General features: G+C 37.1%; 2 protein-coding genes across 5 annotated transcripts in view; one reads left to right on the top strand and one right to left on the bottom strand.

Moving 5' to 3' along the window:
- Nucleotides 1–480: 480 nt before the first annotated feature.
- LOC134740013 (uncharacterized) lies at nt 481–1,491 on the bottom strand. Its single transcript, XM_063668813.1, has one exon. The coding sequence runs from the start codon at nt 1,489–1,491 to the stop codon at nt 1,012–1,014; it is 480 nt and encodes a 159-aa protein (XP_063524883.1). The 3' UTR covers nt 481–1,011.
- YTHDF3 (YTH N6-methyladenosine RNA binding protein F3) overlaps nt 1,293–24,017 on the top strand; it is a 41,971-nt gene continuing 19,246 nt past the window's right edge. Inside the window, exons 1-5 of one of the 4 annotated variants that reach the window (XM_063668812.1) lie at nt 1,429–1,565; nt 2,141–2,165; nt 5,398–5,543; nt 8,080–8,165; nt 17,102–18,700. In XM_063668812.1, the coding sequence (XP_063524882.1) occupies nt 5,486–5,543; nt 8,080–8,165; nt 17,102–18,700 (1,743 nt within the window). In that variant the 5' untranslated portion in view covers nt 1,429–1,565; nt 2,141–2,165; nt 5,398–5,485. Of the gene's footprint in view, nt 1,659–2,140; nt 2,166–5,397; nt 5,544–8,079; nt 8,166–17,101; nt 18,701–24,017 lie in introns of all 4 variants that reach the window. The other 3 variants (XM_063668811.1, XM_054498653.2, XM_054498654.2) reach the window with 3 other exon arrangements.

Raw genomic sequence — 24,017 nt, forward strand, 5'->3', positions numbered from 1 at the left:
TTGATTGGGTTCCAAAGCCATGATACTAAGGATCAAAGACAAGGCTTGCAAGATTTCATAAGCCTCCTCTTGTGTATTCTCTCTCAAGTTCCTGGCTCATAGCATGTACCAGCAAACTCATTAAAACTAAAACGGTCTGTTTGGGAGTGAAGGATGGGAGACATTGAGAGCAACAGCAGAAATGGTTGGGGGAGTCTTGGGAAATGCAAGCGTGCTTAGGTTGGGACCTGTGGCAATGAATGGGAGGGCAAGGGAAACTGTCTGACCAGAACTTAAAAATGCCTCTTGGTGATTTACATGAAAAGTGGCCTCTCAAGTTTTTCTATTATTCAGTGCTTCTAAGATACTGTTGAACCGTAAACTACAAAATTAATCTTATGATTCTACAATTATACTTTCTAAATGATCACTTATTTGATGGTTTTGAAGTACAGAAAGTATTTGGTCATTTAAATTATTTCCTTCCATGGAGTCTACATCGAGACAAGGAATCTTTACCTTTATTGTAGATATTTCAATGAAAATGTCAACATGTTGCATATTGGCATACTTTGGGTTTGCCAATATGTGGTAAAGAACTTTTTCAATGGAAACTTTCCCTCTTTTTAGGGCCGAAAAGACGCTCTGCAACTATACTTAAGTATCCCAGGCAACTTTATTCATTCAAAAAAATCAGAGCGGAGTCAAAAGCACAAATCCATGAATTGGGCGGCGAAGTCTGACTCCACAGATTACGGCTGAACTGGGTTTGGAGAGACTGAACCCGCGCCGGTGCTCCTCCTGTTTGCTTGGACATAAGTTTGAGTACCACAACTCTAACCTGCCACTTCAGCTGCACAGGCAGGCTTGTGGGGACGCAGCAACTCCGTCCCGAGGGCGGCTGAGTCAGCCAGCCGTACCCACGGCTTTCGGCAGCCGCCGGAGGCTCCTGCTAGGCCCGGCCCGCTCACCGGGAAGTTCCCTGACTCCGTCCAGTCAGCCTCCAGGAGGGCACCACCGGCCGCCGTGACTTCAGCAAGACACTACTATCTCCGTCAGCCGCCGCCTCGGCCATCTTCCTGCCCGGAGTGCAACAAAATCCGGCTCTGGCCAGCCTTCCAGCTGACGCCACTCTGCCAGGGCCCTGCAGCCTCGGAGCGGGATAGAAGGAAGCCGCAGAAAAGACGCTGAAAGTTGGCGCTCGCTGACACCCCGACGCGCTCCCTCCACTACGCATGCGCCCACGGGCCGTAAGCGCGGGTCCGGTCTCCGGTGACGTGGCGGTGAGGAGGCGGAGCCAAGATCAGCGGCGGGAGGGTGGGGGAGGAAGAGCGAGGTGAGCGCGGACGTCAGAGTGGAGAGCGGAAGGTCAGGGAGGCTCGGAGCGGAAGTGAGACTAGGGAGTCTGTCCGCCATTGTGGACCCGAGAAGCAGAGAGCGAGAGGGGGAAGAGGAGCGTGCAAGCGGAAAAGACGGGCCTCTTCCTCCGACTCCCGAGCGCGAGGCCCTCATTTTGGGTTCTCAGCGAGCGGCGGCAGCGGCAGCGGCTGGAACAATCACTCGGCCAAGGGCGACAGCCAACTGCTGTGAGTGCACGGGGAGAGGCCCAGGCAGCGGCGGCGGCGGCGGCGGCGGCTCTCGGGTTGCGGTGAAGAATGTCAGCCACTAGCGTGGATCAGGTGAGGGAGCAGAGGCCCCAGGCTCGGCGAAGGCCCGAGCCCCGGAGCTCCACCCTCGCGCGGGGCTTCGGCTCCTCCCCGTCGCCGCCGCTGCCGGCCCCATAACGGTGCCCCGGGCGCAAGTTGCTGCGGGGTAGCTACCCGGGCCGGGGCGTGCGCCCTGGCCCCGTAGCCTGCGGGCGGGCGGGCGCGGTGCCGCGGCGGGTGGGGGCAAGGACCGGTCTTAGGGGCCTTACGACACATCCTGAGGGCGGCAGACATGGGGCTGAGACCGGGCGAGCTCTGGGAGACGGATTCCGAGTGGCGGGTGGGAGGTTTAAAGGCTGGGGGTGGTTGGGAAATTGGTGGCTGTGGAGGATATGGTGGGTTTTTACTCCTACGCGGATAGTCTAAAATAACTTGTCTTTGATAATGCCTTTGATTAACACACTTTTTCTCTTCCTTTTTCTGCTCTTTACCGCATCTTTCGTCTTGGTACACAGAGACCTAAAGGGCAAGGAAATAAAGGTGAGTTTGGATTTTTTTTTTATTATTGCTCAATGTTGCCTTGGTGTTACTTTTAAACTCTGTAAGGGTTTTTTGTTTGTTTTTGCTCCCTCTTGGGAAAAAATGTAGGATTAGAGAAAATATTCATCATGGCTAAGGTAGCCAAGTTCTATCCAGAACTTCGGTAGTTCGTTGCTTTGAAGCCACTTTATGGAAACCAAAGTAGTACGAGAAACAGTTTCCTTGTCAGTTAAGCAGGTATTGATGTGAACCTAGTGGTATTTCTTTGGTTTTCCAGTTTTTCTGTGTTATGTAACTTCTGCCACAAAAAATTTCTACATGTGTATATAGACAAGTATATTCTTAAAGTGGAGATTTTGTTTGACATGTCTGGATTACACTGGAAAATGGAAGTCTACATAGTATTCCATCACATTAATGAAAATTGTACTATTAATCACTGATTCTATTGAAGTCAGCTGCAATGAGGCAACAACATGAGAGAGGTTAGAACTAAGTAGGCATGCCATCTTGCTCTGTTGTCCTGATTGCAAGGTGTGACTCAATCTGGTATTTTATAAAGGGCTGAGAAGAAAATAGTTTGTGACAATTCTTCCAGGATTTTATAATTTTCTCTTTAGTAAAAGTACCGTTGAAAGTAGTGTTTTTTTAAAAAGTGTGTTTTGTATTAATATGGAACAGTGCAATCAGCTGACTGAAACATTATGACATTAGTCATGTGACATTTAGTTAAGTATAGAACAATAACTGCTTTCTTGGGATAGTGCCAATTAAATAACATCAGAGCAAATTATATATAACATTTTGTAGTGCTTGAAATTACACTAAAATTATGCTTTCTGTTGATTTCAGTAACACAGTGTTAGAAATTAAAATCTATAATAGTCTTTTACATATAGATTGTCTTTGGTGCCCTTTAAATTCTTGTTAGGTATTTATTTGCTATTGCAAATTTGGTGAATTTAAAATAATAGGTTTTGGATATGTAGATTAATTTCCTCTGAATTGTGGAATTTGTACATACCAGTTACATGGCACCATATTAGGTAACATTTTGTTTGTTTTCATTAAAGATGTTTTCTTGCAGTATGTAAATATTTAGATATTTTAATTTTTAAAATTTCATTTCTAGAATTTTTTTTTGTTGTAAGCATAAACCTGAAATAAAATTGGATATTGATTTATTTTAAATGAGTTAAAAATTTGTGAATTTTAAAAAGAATGATCCATTAATTCTTCTTTTGCTAGTCTACCCATTAGGAAGTATGTAGACTTGGAGATTGTGAAATTGTGGTCATTATTGCCTAGCATAAATTATTTTATCCTAGATCTGTGGGGAGGTGGCACTTTGCAAGGCTATTTGAAATGCTAAGTGTTTTGTGTTACCTGCTAATTTAAGGTAAGTACACAAGTTCTATGAGGTACTTGTTTGTTAAAACAATAGAGCCTCTACAGCACTGTAAGTCAGTAAAATAAGTTTGATTTATGAGTGGTCATTTCACTTAGGTAGGCATTGGTGGCATCTTTGATATTAGATATGAGTTATCTATAAACTACATAATGTATCCACTGTTTGCAAGTAAGTATTTTTTGGTTATTTCAAAAATTTTTATCCATCAGTATCGCTTCTGTTAGGTGTATTCAGACACATACACAAAGTGTTTATTTTGATAGTTCTTTATTCTCAAGAAATTTTCTTTCTTTCCCCCTTGTTGTTCAGTTTAATAATTTCATCTAAGGTTAGAATAATGGATTGGGATTCCTTGGAGTCCTGAGTTCTAATACTGCCTTTGGCTACTGACTTGCCAAGTGAGCTTGAAAACATTCTACCTGTTTGTCAGAATCTCCCCTCTATAAAATAAAAACAGTCATAATTCCTATAGTATGTTGTGAGGATTCTTGTAATTACAATAGTTCACTGCTGTAGTAGCAATTACATTTACTGGATTTCTTTTAACTTTCCTCACTTAATCTATTTTTAAGGTGCAGGAAGACTCCTTTGCATGGAGGCTTGGCAGGAGGAGAAAAATGCTACTGGCCTGAAAGTATTGCTAATTATTTAAGTTTCTTAAAAATGGCAGATGCTACAAGTGCACAAATACACATATACGTTACTTGTATTTTTATGACTGCAGGGAGAATTACAAGGCAAAGGCAACACCACCAGTGAACCTGATATAAGTAGCTATGTGTGTATTTGAGAAAAGCTGTTCTGCCTTAGCTTGTTTCCAGCTAGTAAAATTGGTTTACAATTCTGTTTACTTTTATGAAGTTATTTTTCTTGAACTGCAAGCTCAGTATTCTAAATATGAGTAATCTTGAATTCTGAACTTAGCAAACTTATGAAAAATAGTATGTCCTTGAGAAGTTGGTGTCAGTTAAAGTTTTGAACACATAATCCTTTTCAGTCAACTTACTATAATTTCAGAGATTCTGTTTCTTTTCTGAACTGTCTTCAGTTGACAGCCTTAGCCTAACACCTAGTTTTAGTGTCTTTGATTTTCTATATATCCTTAATTACTTAATTCATGACAGAAGCTAAAAGGAATTCTAAATAATTGTCTTTGATATGGCAAAAATGTTTTTGTAGAATAAGTAATAATTCAAGGTTTACTTGTTTTATAAGTTTGAATTCTTTTTTAATTAATAGACTGTCCCTGTGTTAAATATCAGAACTCTTTATTATCCTTGGCAAGAGTAGTACCAAAGGATAGTAGAAATTTAAGGATAATTATTTGCCTATTGGTTCATAATTTAACACTGACTTTGTATTTTATTTTTTTATTAACAAATAGAATTTTTGCTTATTGGAATAAAGGTGTGGAGTGCTTTTATTTGGGAGTACTATGGATGGAAGTGTCAGATGCCATACTTACAGTCTTAGGCCTTACTGCCTCCTTTCTCCTCTTTCTGAGTTTATAAATAGCAAATTCATGGAACAGGATTTATCTTTTTCCTCCTCTCCGCTCTCTTCCAGCGGAGAGACATATGCATTGTTTTATACAACTGTAATTTAAAATAATTAGGTTAAATTTGGCTAAGTTTTAATTTTCGAAAAGTAGTGGAAAATGCCTTATATTTTGGCAATATTCTGTTGTATTCTCCCCTCATCCTCCCGAGAAAAATGATTTCAAAGCACTTTACTGTCATTATTTTAGGCTTCATTTTATCAATCCTCACAACATCCTTGTAAGGAGATAGCGGGTATATGGTATTGTCGCTGTTTTTGTAGGTGGGGAAACATGATGCACAGATCTGTTGACTTTCCTAACTTGATGTAGTCAGGACCAGAGCAAAGAATCACCTGGCTCCTAAGGCCCATGTTCTATCTTGATTTGACTCTGTTTCATAGAGCAGAGGAAACAGGCGAAGAATCATGTAAGTCATCTGTTCTTTTTTCCCCTGAAGAAATTTTACAGACTATGGAACTAGCTTGGATTTCATTTCTATTTAATGGTTTTCAGACTCCAAGACATTAGCTTGTCATTAAGTAAATATTCAAAAACGAAAAGTCTTTAAGATAGTTTTCTTAAAGATACACTTCCAAAACTTAAGGGCTAGTTTAATGCAAATTGCTTCTCAGTATATGTGAAGTACTTTTAATTAAACATTTTTTAAAGTAGATTGACTTCTTGTACTGTATTTTAAGACTTTATAGACATTTATGCATCATTTAAAAATGACTGTAGACTGTATTTATAATAGTATATGGGTTGTTCTCAGGCCTAGCCGCTTAGAAGAGAAATAATAGAACAGAAGAAATAAGAATAACAGTATTATATATATATATACACACAGATAAATTTTAAGTAAGTACTTTTTTTTTTTTTAATAGAGACAGGGTCTTGCTGTGTACCCCAAGCTGGAGTGCAGTGGCATAATCATAGCTCAGTGTAACTGGGAATGCCTTGGCTCAAGTGATCCTCCTTAGACTCCTGAGTAACTAGGACTATAGGCACATGCCACCACGCCTGGCTAATTTCTATACATTTTTCGTAAAGGTGGGATCTTGCTATGTTGCCCAGGCTGGTCTTGAGCTCCTGGCCTGGCACTTTTTGTATTTGTATGAACTAGATTTTTGAGAACCTAGTGGATATGATAGATAGATAGTCATAATTTTTAAGTTGTTAGCTGTTTCAAATACTGACTAACATGTATGAGTGTAATAGTGAAGAATTTTTTTTCAAGAAGTAATAGACCATGCATACCTACATTTGATTTAGGAGCAGTAAAGCCAGTGTCAGAGGAGAACAGGTATGTCAGAATCTCTTGGACTGAAATGAATATAACCCAGCCTTATAATGGCACTAGAAGTAACCTAAGGCACCCTCTTTATTTTGGTTTCTAGTGGCTCTTACATATTTAAATTCCATGGAGCATATTTAACTCAATCCTAATTCTGATGCAGTCCTTATCAGACATAGTTAAATTATGTTAGTGGAGCCAGGATCGAGTTGACCTTCAGGTTGCTGCTTGTGGCCTCTGAGGGGCAATGTGGTATAGTAAGAAGTCTACTTTGAATGCTTTACACAGTAGCATCATATCTTTGATCTTTGCCACTCATTGGATGGCAAAGATTTAAGGGATTTTGTATATCTTTGCTCCCAAGCCACTGTTAACTCATAATATTACATTTTAGGTGCTCTACACTCATGGGAAAATTTAAGGATAATAAAAATGTTGTGATATTACAGAGGAATACGCAATTTAAACCCATCACCCTCCTAACTTCATAAAATTTGGTGATGTTGTACCTTTGAGCAGTAAATCTTTAGATATTGAGTTCTTTTTGTTTCTAATTTGTAGACATCCATCGGAAACTTTCAACTTTTTTATCTTCACCAGTATAGAATAGTATATTTACATAGTGCCACCCCATCAAGTATTAGCCTAGTGACACTTCTGTTTAAATGGTTCTAAAGTCATATTAGTCCTATTTCAATCTTGTAATATTTAATGTGATTAAATCTAAGATTATTGAACGCTGTCATTTAATAATCAGATGAGATGAGGTAGGTACTATTCATACATAACCTTCTGAAACAGAGAAACAGTCAAAGGTTAGAGAGGTTAAATCCCTAACTGGAGATCATCTCCTCAGTGGTGGACTTGAGATTCAAATTCAGGACCTTACTTCTGAGTCTGCTCAAAAGCAATCTGAAACAGCATCCAGAGAATAACAACTTTAGAGTGTTTATGGAGATGACCTTTGAACAAAATTATTCTCTGACTTGTTTCTCATGTGTTGCAAGGATAATCATGGCTATCTTTTGTGTCTTAATTTTGTTTGTAGTTTCATGTGAAAGTCTTCATTCTGGGGGGCTTAGAATTAAAGCCCTCTTCATTTAGATATTTCATAATTATAAGTCTATTCATTGTGATATTGTTTCAAGTTAATTTTAGCCTAAACTTTACTGGAGACATTTAAGACATTTACTATTAACAAATTAGATCAAAAGTGGTTATTTCATTCTTTATTATACTAAATAATTTAGAGATTTAAACAAAGGTAGAGAACATTCAGAAATCTTTTTTATTGCCTACAACGCTACTTGAAATAGTGATTTTACATTCCAATATAGCATTAGGGAACTCTTTCCAACATTTGTATGTAACAATTTACTCACTACAGTGTTGAGATTGGGATATTTACTTAAAGTTTTTGGTAAGGGGAAGTGTATATATGGCTTGTGTTTATGTAATCTTGGGCTTATGTATCAAAAGACTTTTAAGTTTTTGTGGCACATAAATATTTGTATCTAAAATAGTTTATCCTTAAGAGGGTTCTTAAAAATAACTCAGTATTATTTTTTCTGATTACTTTTTTTGGCTTGAAAAATATTAAAAACATTAGGTTGTGCTGTGAGTTTCATAAAGGTAACTACAACACTTCTAATACAAACATCTTTTTTAGTTTCAGTACAAAACGGTTCGATTCATCAAAAAGATGCTGTAAATGATGATGATTTTGAGCCATACTTAAGTAGCCAGACAAATCAGGTAAGTCTTCTGACAGTTTCAGATTTTAGGAAATTAACCTTTTATTGTATTAATTGATTTTTCAAATAGATATTTAATGAGATTAACCATAACATGGATTCATTCATCTAGTGTACCTATATAGTAAGTGAGTAGTGAGTAGCAGTTGCAGATTTATGGCACAAGAGAGTTCTTCTTCAGAAAGTACAGGCACCAGAAACTAGGTTATGAAATACAGAATAAAGATTTGAAGGTGACCATTATTTGTATGTATTATGGTTAGGTTTTTTGTGTGTGTGTATTGAAGGAACTTAATCTTTTAATGTCACTGTTATATCTTCATAGTTTAAGCTAATTATAAAAGGCTTAATTAGCTAGAAATTTGTGTATTTGGAGGAGGGATTAGTTGCCTGAATTGCCTGCAATTTTGGGTCAAACGTAGTGTTTTCTTTTTTTAAGGCATTCCAGTTTGAGTTCATTGATAACTATTGAAAATTTTAACATACCTTGGTAATGTTAGTGATAGAATTAAGGAGTTCATAAACATACTTGCTTTATAAACACAATTGCTTCTGTATTGTAGACATGGACAGTTTTATCAAATCAAGTAATTGGTACCTGGTGGCTTTGAGTATTTGTGTACAAGCATAATTCCAATTTAAACATTGAAGAACAGTGCTATTAGGTATCTGTATGCCATTTCTGCATCCATTTCTGTCTTAATTTATTTAAATTAAGTGGCTTAAAATCAGTGGCTTAAAAATAAGCCACTGATAGAAATAAATGAAAAAATACATTTTTAGTATTCACCAGTTTTTTTAGAGAGAACATTGTGGAATGAAACTGTTTTCATTTTGCTTTAAAAAAGCAAAAAATGCTCAAGAACTTTGGGTCTTAAAATTAATTCTGTAGTTCTTAACTAGTTTATTTATTTATTTATTTTTGAGATGGAGTCTTGCTCTGTCGCCCAGGCTGGAGTGCAGTGGTGCGATCCCGGCTCACTGCAAGCTCTGCCTCCCGGGTTCACGCCATTCTCCTGCCTCAGCCTCCGTAGTAGCTGGGACTACAGGCGCCCGCCACCATGCCCGGCTAATTTTTTTGTATTTTTAGTAGAGATGGGGTTTCACCATGTTAGCCAGGATGGTCTCGATCTCCTGACCTCATGATCCGTCTGCCTCGGCCTCCCAAAGTGCTGGGATTACAGGCGTGAGCTACTGCGCCCAGCCCAGTTCTGTAGTTCTTTGGAATAATTTTATGATTAATTTGATTAGAAACTCAGTTGTTTTTTTTTTTTTCTTTAATTTTTGAGACAGTCTTGTTTTGTTGCCCAGGCTGGAGTGCAGTGGTGCAATCTTGGCTCACTCCAACCTCTGCCTCCCAGGCTGAAGTGATTCTTCTGCCTCAGCCTCCTGAATAGCTGGGATTACAGGCACATGCTACCACGCCTGGCTACTTTTTGTATTTTTTAGTATAGAGATAGAGTTTCACCACGTTGGCCAGGCTGGTCTTGAACTCCTGACCTCAAGTAATCTGCCTGCCTCAGCCTCCCAAAGTGCTGGGATTGCAAGCGTGAGCCACCGTGCCCAGCCGAAAATTCAGATTTTAATTGGCACTGTTAAAGATGCCAATTAGTTTGTGTGTGTAAATTTGAAGAATAAATTGGAAAACTGAAGTTTGACTTGGCTGCTTGCATATATGGAGAAAATGAAAAGCGTACTCTAAAATTTTAACCTAGATTTTTGAAACTGTGAAAGAACAAGGAACCAAATCTTACTACAGAATTGAACAGTTTGTACAGTAGAGTTAACTATAGGGAAAATTTGAACAAAAAGTAGTTCCCAATTTGTGGGATGCAGGATTATTTTTAGGATTATGGAGAGGTGGTTGTTTTCAACCTCATCTACCTGTTGGTTACTTCCCCTTAACCACCCCTTCCTATCTACTGAGCAACATTCCTAGCATACATGGGAGGAGAAGAAATAAATGGGAAAGAATAAAACTTTACGATCTCAGCAAAATTACTTTTCCGCGTAAAGGTTATGAAAGTAGATCATTTGTTGTGAAATGTAGTGCAAGTTTTAAAATAAGCGTGGTTTTACTATATTCTGGCTCATATAGTAATCTCAGCGCTTATGGCAGTATGGCAGTATTTTCCAACTTTGCTGAGAAATTTTAATATTAGGAGGTGTAATAAATATTCCTTCAAAAAGATCTCCATGTTTAAATAGGTTTGAGAAATTTTGGAGGCTAAACAGTTGAACTGTTTTTTTTGCTACTTGATTTCATAGTTTATAAATTATAATTGAAAATGAAGTTCTTAAGATGAAGATCTAGTATAAAAAGTCCTGACTTGTTCAAACTCTTATTTTATTTTTTTTTGAAACGGAGTCTCGCTCTGTTGCCCAGGCTGGAGTGCAGTGGCGTGATCTTGGCTCACTGCAAGCTCTGTCTCCCAGGTTCAAGAAATTTTCCTGCCTCACCCTCCCAAGTAGCTGGGATTACATACACATGCTACCACGCCTGGCTAATTTTTATATTTTTAGGAGAGGTAAGGTTTCACCATATTGGCCAGGCTGGTCTTGAACTCCTGACGTCAAGTGATCCACCTGCCTCGGGCTCCCAAAATGCTGGGATTACAGGCGTGGAACACTGCACTCAGCCTTTCAAACTCTTTTTTAAGGAATTTTAGTGGACTGTAAAAGACAGTTTTGGAATTGCTACCTGAAGTAATCTTTTTGCATGTTTTACTTGGTAACAGATATTTTACAATTCTTTATTATTTGTCACAAGGACATAGAAAGGCTTCTACTGGAGGAAAAATTTTTGTCAGGAGGGTTTCTGATATTCCATAGAGGCACCTTAGTGTCTTCCTAGGGAAAACCAGCGGAGGATGCCTGAATCCCACCAGTGTAGCAACCAGCACTGTGGTTTGTGTTTTATCTGTTCTATATATTGGAATTGTGCATAAGACTTTACTTGTAAAAAAAAAAGTTTTAAAAAGTGTTTGGGAAACCATTACTTTTTAAAAGATATAAAGGCATTTACCTTAGTGAACCCAAATGAATTTTTTTAGCTGCATTATTGCTGGTTATGTTGGAGCAAAACATTTGTAAAATATTTGTTTTAATGTTTTAAAAGATTTGTTTTAACTTACGATATTTGGAATCAACATATTTGTATCCTGTTTGAAGAGAAGTTATAAAGTTTGATTCCAGTAAGGCCTGTTCTACCTATTCTTTGTAGTACTAAATAGATTTTCAGCAGTCATCTTTCTTTAATATTAAAAATAATTATCTCTAACAAGATACATATTTACATTTTAAAGAGGATTAATACTGTAGAATATTGAAAACTGGGTTTATTGAAAATTATCTGGAATCTTAAAAGTAAGTTATATGAGAATTTAAGTACTCTCAATTACCTAGTTAGAAAATTAAATAAAATGTTTGGACCTTTTAAATAGTACTATTATAACAGATTAGTGAAAACTGGGTTTATTGGTGAAAGATCTCAAGAAGATATTGGCAAATTTAGAGTTACACAACTATTTAATAAGGTCCTTATACACTGTACACAGTGTGTTTTAAAAATTAAATTTATTTATCTGATTTTAAGATTATAAATAAATACGTATTTTGATGGGAAAGGTGTTTAACAAGTCTTTTGCTAATGATTTAAATTGCTTTGTATACTTAGATCTAGTTCATATCAAACCCATGGGTACTTTAAAACAAGTTGTTGGCCTTTCTACTTATGTGGCAGCATATTTCTTCTATTTTATAGTGTTCATTTCTGAAGGAATAATGTTCATAGTAATTTTGAAAGTAAATGTCAGTCCTTCATTTCTTAAAATTAGTTCTTTATAGTTCTTCAGAATAATTTTATGACTAAATAGATGGGAAAATTTAGATTTTAATTGGCACTGTTAAATATGCCATGTAATTTGTGCATATAAATTTGAAGAATAATTTGGAAAACTGAAGTTGAGTTTGTCTGCTTGTGTGTTTGGGAAAGTAAGTTCTTAGCTATCTTTATCAGAGAAGTAATATAGAGAATTAAATTGTCATTTTCTGCTCTTGTCATCACTGCCCTTAGTTAAGGTATTCATTAGTTCTGCCAATTGAAATGATTTTCTAACTAGTAATTCTATACTGCTACTCAGCAGTCTTAAAATCCCAAGTCTGATTGTGTCACTGTAATGTTAAATAATTACTATAGCTTCTCAACAGTGGATGCATTTATTATATGAATGCCCTTAAAGTGGTTCCACTTCCCTTTCTAGCTTATCTTCTGCCAACTTTCTCCATCTGATTGGTAAAATAGAACTTACCATTATTTTATGAAAGTATAAATATTTTCTTAATATTTCTTTCATGATCTCAATTTTTGTATGTATGTCTTATACAGACGTGTACACACACCTATGGCATTTCCTTCAGAAAGTCTTTTCTCATTTTCCAGTTACTTACTCCCTCTTCTTTGTACTTAAGTGTTTTGCTTTGCTTTCTTTGTACTTCAGTTAGAGTAGCTATCACGTTATAGGGTAAATAAGTCTTCCTCACGATACCTGTGAAGTGCTCCCGGTTGGAGACCATGTTCTTTATTTTTTGTCTCCAGTAACCAGCACAGTATCTGGCACATATAGAATTCATTATTTATTAAGTGAATGGATGGATTAGGTTATCTAATAGAGAATGAAGAATTACGGTTGGCGAAATACTCAGGTTGAATATTATTATGACATTTTTCTTACGACATGATTAGATATGCATAAATTATACTTTTAGAAAATTATAGGAGAAAGTACATAGCATAATACACAGGCATTAAAATTAGAATGAACATCACTTAACTTTTGGTTGTTAAATCAGAAGTCACGTCAGGAGTTTGAAGCACTTCAATTTTTGTGTGTGTGGTTTTTTTTTTTTTTTTTTTAAGAGGGTTTTATTCTGTAACCCATGCTGGAGTGCAATAGTGTGATCATAGTTCACTGCAGCCTCGAACTCCTGGGCCCAAGCGATCCTCACACCTCACCTCCCCAGTAGCTGAGTCTACAGGCATGTACCACCATGCTTGGCTAATTTTTTTTTTTTTTTTTTTTTTTTTATGAGATAGTCCCTTGTGCAGGCTGGTCTTGAACTCCTGGACTCAATTGATCCACCTTTTCCAGCCTCCTGAGTAGCTGGGATTACAAGCGCTAGCCACTGTGCCTGGCTTTAAGCTAATAGCTTTTAAAAGAGAAAAACCCAAATGGGTGACAGAGACTGAACGTGATTTACTTGTTGGCCTCTTAGTTTGCTGACCCATGAATTACACTATGGGTGTAGACAAATTAAGAACTTGATGCGTAACTGTTGTGTAGAATTCAGCATTTGTCATATTGAAATAAGAATATTCAATATAAATTTTGAGTTTAATTTTTTGAATGCTTTCTTATAAAGAATTAACATAAAAACTTCCTACTTTGTGTGCTTTTCCACTCCCACATCCAGATAAAGACTACTGAATCTGGATTTCATTGCCAACAATCAAAATTAAAACTTGGAAACCAGTTACCTTCATATTCAGCCCACCTTTCCTATGCATCTCCATGTGGGATTTATCCACTTCCCTGTATTATTTGTCTTTTCCATTTAACTGTAGATTTTCTTTTAGAATGAGTATCTTATATCAATGTTTTTTTACAATGTATGCATTGGTAAGTGATTGAAATAGTTAAAGTTATAAATAAAGGATATGTTTAACTGTTTAAAAAAAGGATGAAGACAGTAGACAGTTTTATCTTTTTTTTTTTTTTTTCTTTTTTGAGACAGTCTCGCTTGTCACCCAGGGTGGAGTGCAGTGGTGCCATCTCAGCTCACTGCAACCTCTGCCTCCTGGGTTCAAGCGATTCTCCTGCCTCACTCAGCCTCCCGAGTAGCTGGGATTACAGGTGTATGCTCCCATGCCCAGCTAATTTTTGTAATTTTGGTAGAGATGAGGTTTCACCATTTTGGCCAGGCTGGTCTCGAACTCCAGACTTCAAAAGTGCTCGGATTATAGGCATGAACCACCGTGTCCAGCCCAGTTTTATCTTTTAATCAGTTACATATATTCGTTTATACTAGATGAACTTCTCATTTTTATTAAACTTTTGAGAGTTTTTTTAATCACAGTGACTTTTTGTCAGTATGAAGCACTATGAGTACTTTTAATTTTTAGTAGAACTTCAGTGATCAAATTTTACACATTTGTGTTTGTCTTCATAGCTTCCAAAGTTTAGTCATTAATTTTGTCAAGATTTTTTTCTTTAAAAACTCTGGTGTATTTGAACTTCCCTCAGGCTTTTCTTTATAGATATATTTAAATATAGCAGTCAATACTTCCAGTATTGATTTATGTAAGATGCTACTATCGCAGTTGTAAAAATGCTGTTAATTCCTTTCATGTGAATATTGTGAGCATTCTTTGAGTATATTTGCAGTTAGAGTTACTAATTATCCATTATAGCTGAAGAATGTGTTCAGTTAGTAAATAGTAACTCATGAATTTTCCAGTTTTAAATATAGTCAGCCCTCCATATCTGCAGTGTCTACATTCACGGATTCAGTCAGTTGTGGATCAAAAATACAGTCGTCTCAAGGTATCTGTGGGAGATTGATTCCAGAACCCCCAACGGATACCAAAATCTGCGTATGCTCAAGAACCTTATAAAAATGGTATAATAGTTGCATGTAACCTATGCACATCCTCCTGTATACTTTAGATCATCTCTGGGTTATTTATAATACCTAATACAGTGTAAATGGTTTGTAAGTGGTTGTACTGTATTGTTTAGGGAATAATGACAAGAAAAACTGTGTACATGTTCAATACAGATGCAACTATTCATTTCTTTTTCCCAGCTATTTTCAATCTGTGAATGGTTGAATCCACAGATGTAGAACCCACTGATATGAAGGACTGATTTTGTTGGAAAAACAACAATACAACAATAAAAAATCATACAAATAAAAAACCAACATAGTCTGTCAAGGATGATACAAATAAAAAACCAACATAGTCTGTCAAGGACTGTACTGTAAAATATACTTAACATCCAGTGTATTTGAAAAATGGTTTTGTGATTTTCTTTTAAGTAGTGAGAGTTGAGTTTTTGGTTTTTTAAGTCCAAGCTTTACTGGCAATAGCCAGTAAATCTTTGTCAGAATTATTAATTTAAATGCAACCTCTGTTACATTATATTTAGTTCTTAAGTTATTTTAGTCATATCAGAGAATCATTTCAAAAGATAATATGTTAAGTTAGCTTTCTCATAGACAGTAGACAGTTACAAGAGTTAGATGGGTATGCCACAGGTAATTTAATAGTAAAACAAGTAGCTTAGTAATAAAACATCTCAGTTTTCAATGATAAGCCTTTTCAAAAATAATTTAAAATTAGTTCCAGGCAGGATCTGTGATGTTATTGTCACACATTCATGAGTAGAAGAGCAGCCACGAAACAGTGACAAGAGTGTAACACTAGAAGAAACGGGTTAAGAACTTTACTCCAAAGAACTTTGACTGTCTCTGTAAATTAGCCTTCAAAATGGTATTGACCCTTGAAAAGTCATACCAGTTGTACTGACAGTATTAGTGTATTTTTTTCACTTTGCATAATTCTACAAATTATGAAGCTTTGTGCAGTGCTTTAAAATCACACCTAAATCACACTTTGGGTGGCTGAGGCGGGCAGATTGCTTGAGCCCAGGAGTTCAAGACCAGCCTGGGCAACATGGTGAAATCCTCATCTCTACAAAAAATACAAAAAATTAGCTGGGCATGGTAGTGGACGCCTGTGGTCTCAGCTACTCTGGGATCTGAAATGGGAGGATTGCTTAAGCCTCAGGAAGTGGATGTTGCAGTGAGCCAAGATAGCGCTGCTGCACTTCTGCCTGAGTGACAGAGTGAGACCCTGTTTCAAAAATAAAATAGAATAAAAGCACACCTAAATCAAAGATCGAAAATCTAGTTTCAGACCTTTTTTATTTTTTGCATAAGAAACTTACTTCAAAAGAAGTATTTAAAATACTTTAAAGTATTTTATTTTTATATTGTAACAAATTTGAGCTTTTTTTTTTTCCTTTAGTAAAATTTGGTGTCTTGATTTTTGGCAGTTCACTAAATGATGAGTACAGTGAAGGTTGATTTAATTGTAGTAATTCTGGAAAAAATTTACATGAACTCACTATTTCTAAATTAAAAAAAAAAAACCTGTTCTGTAATAGATTTATTGTGTAAAATTTGGGGAAGAGGAGAGTATAAAGAAAAATCATGTCTGTTATTCCACTGATAAGAAACTATGATAAGGAATTTGTTTTATTTCTTTTTTGAAATGAACAAGGCAAAGCAAAACAAAAGAAATTTGGATCATGCTATACACATAATCTTGAATTTTCTCAGACTGTGAGCATTTCTCCATTTTTTCCTTAATGAAAGTACAAAATCTATTGGCTGAGCTGGATTCCATCATATAGATAAGCTGTAATTCCTCTATTATTTGGCAGAGTTGTCTAGTTTATTTAATCCTTGCATGTAAGTGATTGCATACATCAATTGATTAAAGTACAGCTGGCTGTGAATGGTAATTTTGTGTGCACAAAGTTTATATATTAGCCTTCTGTAGAAATTATGATTTTTTAAATTGCGACAGAGGGCCTGGCTCTTCAAACAAAAATAATACTCATTATACCCCCACTCTCATCCCTGAAAAAAGCCATATAGGTTATTTTGTAAGAAATATTTTAAGATGTGACTACTCATCAGCAAATTTTTCTGTTGATAAAACTGGATTTGAAATTTTAATTTTGTTTATCTGGAATAGGTACATCTTTTATTTTCATTTACTTAAAACTTCTTGATTTTAATCTTTCAGATTTCTTTTTTTGCTCCTTTAAGAGGACATTTCACTACTGATTGTGATATTTTGTTTTGCAGAGTAACAGCTATCCACCAATGTCAGATCCATACATGCCTAGTTACTATGCTCCATCCATTGGATTTCCATATTCTCTTGGGGAAGCAGCATGGTCCACAGCTGGAGACCAGCCTATGCCATATCTGACAACCTATGGACAAATGAGTAATGGAGAACATCACTATATACCAGATGGTGTATTTAGTCAACCTGGGGCATTAGGAAATACCCCTCCATTTCTTGGTCAACATGGATTTAACTTTTTTCCTGGTAATGCTGATTTCTCTACATGGGGGACAAGTGGATCTCAGGGACAATCAACACAAAGTTCTGCTTATAGTAGCAGTTATGGCTATCCACCTAGTTCTCTTGGGAGAGCTATTACTGATGGACAGGCTGGATTTGGCAATGATACTTTGAGTAAGGTGCCTGGCATTAGCAGTATTGAGCAAGGCATGACTGGACTGAAAATTGGTGGTGACCTGACAGCTGCAGTGACAAAAACTGTAGGTACAGCTTTGAGCAGCAGTGGTATGACTAGCATTGCAACCAATAGTGTACCCCCAGTTAGCAGTGCAGCACCTAAACCAACCTCCTGGGCTGCCATTGCCAGAAAGCCTGCCAAACCTCAACCGAAACTTAAACCCAAGGGCAATGTGGGAATTGGGGGTTCTGCTGTACCACCACCTCCTATAAAACACAACATGAATATTGGAACTTGGGATGAAAAGGGGTCAGTGGTAAAGGCTCCACCAACCCAACCAGTTCTGCCTCCTCAAACTATAATCCAGCAGCCTCAGCCATTAATTCAACCACCACCATTGGTGCAAAGCCAACTGCCTCAACAGCAGCCTCAACCACCACAACCACAGCAGCAACAAGGACCTCAGCCACAGGCCCAGCCTCACCAAGTGCAGCCTCAACAGCAGCAGCTGCAGAATCGCTGGGTAGCTCCTCGGAACAGGGGAGCAGGCTTCAACCAGAACAATGGAGCGGGCAGTGAAAACTTTGGTTTAGGTGTTGTACCTGTCAGTGCTTCACCTTCTAGTGTAGAAGTGCATCCCGTGCTGGAAAAGCTAAAGGCCATAAACAACTATAATCCCAAAGACTTTGATTGGAATCTGAAGAATGGACGTGTGTTTATAATTAAAAGCTACTCTGAGGATGACATACATCGTTCCATTAAATACTCTATCTGGTGTAGTACTGAGCATGGTAATAAGCGTTTGGATGCAGCTTACCGTTCCCTGAATGGGAAAGGCCCACTCTATTTACTCTTCAGTGTGAATGGCAGTGGACATTTTTGTGGAGTGGCTGAAATGAAGTCTGTTGTGGACTATAATGCGTATGCTGGTGTCTGGTCTCAGGATAAGTGGAAGGGCAAATTTGAAGTTAAATGGATCTTTGTCAAAGATGTTCCCAATAACCAATTACGGCATATTCGCTTAGAAAATAATGACAACAAACCGGTTACCAATTCAAGGGACACTCAAGAGGTACCGCTAGAAAAAGCTAAGCAAGTGCTTAAAATAATTGCTACTTTCAAGCATACCACCTCAATCTTTGATGACTTTGCACATTATGAAAAGCGTCAAGAAGAGGAGGAAGCCATGCGTAGGGTAAGAATATAGTAATTTTTTGTTTGGGGTCTTTGTATTGCTGGTGGGGTGGAAGGATGGGTATATTCTGAGTTTAAGAACTTTCTGTGAAGGAAACCAACTACTTAAGAAATAACTCTACAAACACCCTTGAAGGTATCTATGTGTGTCCTATATGAACCGTTTTCTTCTTTCCTTTCCCAGGGTAACTCACGCTGAGTTAGCCTCTTGCTCATTCTTCATACTCCCTAGATTATAAAGGCCATTGGGCCTCAGTGTTTATCATCAAAGCTGAATGAATTTTGGCATTTGTAACTAAACAGACTTTATGAACTAACCAGGAGCTCTAATCACTAATATTATTAATCATACTAACATAGGAGAAAATATATTTAGAGTTTGAAACAAACAACTTTTTTTTTGAGATGACATCTTGCTGTGTTGCCCAGGCTGGAGTGCAGTGGCTATTCACAGGTGCAATCATGGCATATAGCCTCAAGTTCCTGGCCCCAAGCAATCCTCCTGCCTTAGACTCCCAAATAGCTGGGACTACAGACCTGTGCCACTGAACCTGGCACTTAAAACAAGTTTTTATTTTTTTATTTATATTTTATATATTATTTAATTTTTTTTTTCAGACAGCGTCTCTCTTGTCCTGGCAGGAGTGTACTGGCGTGAACATGGCTCACTGCAGCCTTGATCTCCTGGGCTCAAGTGATCCTCCTACCTCAGCTTCCCGAGTAGCTGGGACTACGATCACACGCCACCACGCCCGGCTAATTTTTGTATTTTTTGTAGATAGAGGGTTTCACCATGTTGCCCAGGCTGATCTCCTGAGCTCAAAGGATCTGCCCCTACCCCTCTGCCTCCCAAAATGTTGGGATTACAGTCCTGAGTCACTGCACCCAGCTGAAACAACTTTTAAATAAATGTTTTACTCTAATTTTGTGTTTATAAGAAATTACATATATATATATATATGTATGTATTTTTTTTTTTTTTCCTTTTGTGAGATGGAGTCTCTCTCTGTCTCCCAGACTGGAGTGCAATGGCGTGGTCTCGGCTCACTGAAACCTCTGCCTCCCGGATTCAAGTGATTCTCTTGCCTCAGCCTCCCAAGTAGCTGGGATTACAGGCGCCTGCCACCATGCCTGGCTAATTTTTGTATTTTTAGTAGAGATGAGTTTCACCATGTTGGCCAGGCTGGTCTCGAACTGCTGACCTCGTGATCCGCGTGCCTCGGCCTCCCAAAGTGCTGGGATTACAGGCATGAGCCACCGTACCTGGCAAAATATGTTTTTAAAACATAAAACTCTTGAAGTATTTTTATAATTTTTATACTTAAAAGCACTTGTACAAAATAGAGGCTTTGCAGAATTTGATTCCTAATTCTGTTATGTATCCTCTGTAAGATTGAGGGAGACGTTCCTGAAATAAAACATGCTGTTTATCCTTGTATTATATTGGCCAGAATATTTTTATTTTTATTTTTAAAAAATATCCTATTGAGTGGCCCGTATGGGGATTAGCCCCCCAAATATTGGCCAGACTTTGATCACAGGGCCACAAGAGTAAGTTCAACTAGGGAATGTTTTCTCTTCCAAACTGTAACATAAAATTGGGGTCCTATTTTTAGGTGGAAAGAGAAAATGGATGGGCTTTTCTATAGGGGATACATTTAAATTTCTTATGAAACTTAGTAGGAGTAAAGTTAGAAGCTCCTCCAGTAAATAATGCTTGTTACTGTGGAAATCATGTTCTTATGGAATGCTTGTTCCTATGTAGAAATTAAGATAAAGAGGTAACTTAATTTAACTCTATGTAAAATCAGTGATTTGTTTCTGTGTGTGAAGCTGAATATCTCGTCTTTGTGGTTGTGTGCAGCAGAGGGAAGTGCTTCAACATTCCTCGGAGAGAAGGTGTTGGAATAATGACCCTAGAGCAGTAGTTTCCAAACCTTAAGTCACATAAGTATTAATTGGGGTGTTCATTGAAATTGCAGATTCTCGAGACCCATCCCTTGGTATATTTGATAAAGGAACTTGCAGTGTACTTTCTAAGTATAAACATTCCAGGTGATTCTGGTGCTAGTTATTGATTGCTGTGTTGGATTGTTGGAAACTTTGCTTTGGAGTAGTTAATACAAATGACTTTAAGGCTCTGCTGAACCTTTTAGATGGGTTGCTGAATATAATTGTGTTTTCTTCCACTTAAATATGGGAAATGAGAGAAGTGGGATCAAAAGTAGCTACTGAGTCTTTCAGTTTAGCAGTTAAGTAAAGTGGTCATATTGTAACTGCCATTACAAGTAGCGCATCAGGAGAAATGATTTGAGGTATGAAAGGTGGGATGCAAGTTAAGACTTCATTTTTAGATTGTGCTGATTTTAAGATACCTTTGAGAAATATAGGCAGCAAAATCTCTGATTAGGCAGTTAGATGTCCGAGTCACAGATTGGGGACCTTTTGTTCTTAAACAGTTAATAGCATGGAAGTGGGATGCGATTACTTAGGACAAAGGATACATGGCAAGGAAATACCAATTATTCTTTCGCCCACCACTGAGGAGATAATCACCCTGTGTCTTTTTTTTTTTTTTCCTACCAAACTTGAAAATTTAATCCTAGTTTTGTTATAATGTATTTGGTATGTTAATATTACGTAGTTTCAGGAAATTTTTAATGACAGGTATATATTGTAGCTGTATTATGATAATATATTGTAGCCATATACACAACAGTGATTTAAACTTTAATTTTACCCTTATATTGTTTCATTGTTTTGTTAAATAAAGTTTATCCTAAAGCTGCCTCCTTACATATTTTTAAGTCCAGCCTAAAGGTTTTTCTGTACATGGCGAACTATAACAAGCGGAGGTATAAACAGACCGCAGCCTACTCTTGTGCCAATGACCAAATTTTGGCCGAATCAAATGTAGCCAACGGTTCAAATAAGGCAAATACTGACCTGTAACCAATCCAGCTGTTTATCTCACTTCCGTTTTCTGTATATCACTTTTACTTTTTCTGTCTATAAAATTCCACCACAGGGCTGCGCTTGGAATGTCGGAGCCTACTCTGGCTGGCTCTGTGATTCGTGAATCACATTCATTGCTCAGTTAATCTCCTTTAAATTTAATTCAGCTGAAGTTTTTCTTTTGTCACGTTGCTGCCACCCTTTTTAATGCCTAACCCACCTTTGACAGCTCTATTTTGAACCTTATTTAACTTATTATTTATTAGTAAGCCTTTAGATCCATAAAATGTCTTTGGTCAGAATATGTAAACAACCATTTAGCTGGGTATAGAATTCTTTCTAGTCAACAGCCTTTTCACTTAAAGTACTATGTATAGGCCTTGCTTTACAGTTATGTGGTTTTATATTATGGAAAATTCTGAGGACAGCCTACATTTTTTATTCGTAAATAGCTGTTTTTTTGGTGTGTACACAAAAGATTTTTATTTTTACATTATGAATGTAAATATGAAAATGTGTACAATATGAATATTGTTTTCTGTAATCCTTTGTCTGCAGGCCACTTTTTTCTATTAATGTCAACAGATATGTTAAATCTTTGTCCTTGGGTTCTGTTGGTTCTTTATTCTTTTTCTCTTCATTTGGAGGATTTGAATTTTCCTGCTCACTTATTTTTCATGTGTATTTGATTTGTGCTGTTTCTGTGATTTGTGAGGTTTTGCATTCTTCAGTAATAGTATTTGTTTGCTTCTATTATCACATTCAGCTCCCCCTCTTAACTCTGTTTTCTTAATGGAATCCCTTGATCCTAGAATTCATCTTGATTTTATTGAGCACAAAGGACTGTGTTTAAAACTTATGTCTGCTTTTTGTACTTACTGTTTTTAGAAACTTACTTTATATCTTTTTTCTTCTAAAAAAACTAAATATAATAAAATTGTAAATTTCCTTGACCTGCCAGTTTATAGTCAAGCCCTCTCTCTCCCTCTCATTACTGAACCACTGATTGGTTGGTTGTCCCTATAAGACGTTTTCCATATTGTCATAATTGAAATTATGTACTATATGATCTTTTAAGACGTTTATCTTTCACTCAGCATGGTATCTTTGCATTTCATCTATGTCGTTGTATAACTCAATTCTTTGTTCCTTTTTATTACTAAGTAGTTTTCTGTTACATGGATGGACGACCATTGTGTCTATTCCATTCATCCTTTGAAGGATATTTGGGGTGTTTTCCTTTTGGGGGTAATGTAAATAAGGCTCGTATAAGAATTTGTATATACTTAAAATATGTATATTTTTAAATCATACAATAAAATTCACTTTTGAGGGGGTGTACAGCTCTATGAATTTTAACATGTAGATTTGTGTAACCACCCTATCAGGATACAGAACAGTTTCGTCATCCCCCAAACCCTCCCTTATATACTAGCCTTTTGTTTTTCCATGCTACCCCCATGCCTAAGCCCTGACAGCCACCCATCTGGACTCATAATTTTGTAATCTCCTTTGTGGTTGCAGAGAGGCTTCAGGACTATCTTTGGGCTTTTTGTGTTTAGTCATTGAACCAGTAAGAAGATCATTGAGTTCAGTTATTTGTCTCAAAATGGGTACTTTTACCCTCCCCACCCCATTTCTTTCATTGGTGGGTGCTAGTTTCATATACCTTTCTCTTTGCGAATGTGGAGATGGGAGAGTCATGCTGTAAATTGATTTTACCAGTTAAGTAATTCACCAGCCTGTGGAGATTTAAAAGGGAAAGCCAGTATAATGGGTTGTGCTAGGTATTTGACTGTCCCTTAAGTTTGAAACCATTGTGTTATTAGGAAGCAGTTTTCCTTGCTTGTTAGCTGGTTAGCATATAGGGTACCATGTGTTTTTGTCCAGTTTTCTTCCTGGTACTTTTAGCCTTGTGTAGGCAGAATTTGTATTTTCATTTGTAGATTTTCTCTTTGATATGCTTGTGCTTGCATTTGGACTTCCCAGCATAACTGCTTTCAAATACTTTGGTCATTTTAGTGCTGAAGGAAGGATGTGCTGCCTGTCTATTCTAGGTCCTTCTTCACTTCATTGAAAAGAACAAATTAGTGGTATTTTGCTAGGATTTTCTTTACTACTTATGCCTTTTTTTTTTTTTTTAATAAAAGTAGTTGTAAGTCATTACTAGTGTCTGGTTTTAATATGGCCTTATCTGTCATGTATTTAGCTGGAATTTCTCAAAGCTGGTATGTGGATGTACTATATCCCCAAGTGAATATCTTGGAAACCTTGGGGGAGGCAGCACTAATTGCAAAAGACTGCTACATTTGATTAGATTAAAATCTGTCCATCAAAAGGTGCTTTAAAGAAAGTTTAAGAGG

The sequence above is a fragment of the Pongo pygmaeus genome, chromosome 7 (genome assembly GCF_028885625.2).
Source record: "Pongo pygmaeus isolate AG05252 chromosome 7, NHGRI_mPonPyg2-v2.0_pri, whole genome shotgun sequence".
Taxonomy (NCBI): domain Eukaryota; kingdom Metazoa; phylum Chordata; class Mammalia; order Primates; family Hominidae; genus Pongo; species Pongo pygmaeus.

Excerpts from the sequence above, each read along its gene's own strand:
- LOC134740013 (XM_063668813.1), bottom strand. The coding sequence starts at position 1,491 with ATGAGGGCCTCGCGCTCGGGAGTCGGAGGAAGAGGCCCGTCTTTTCCG.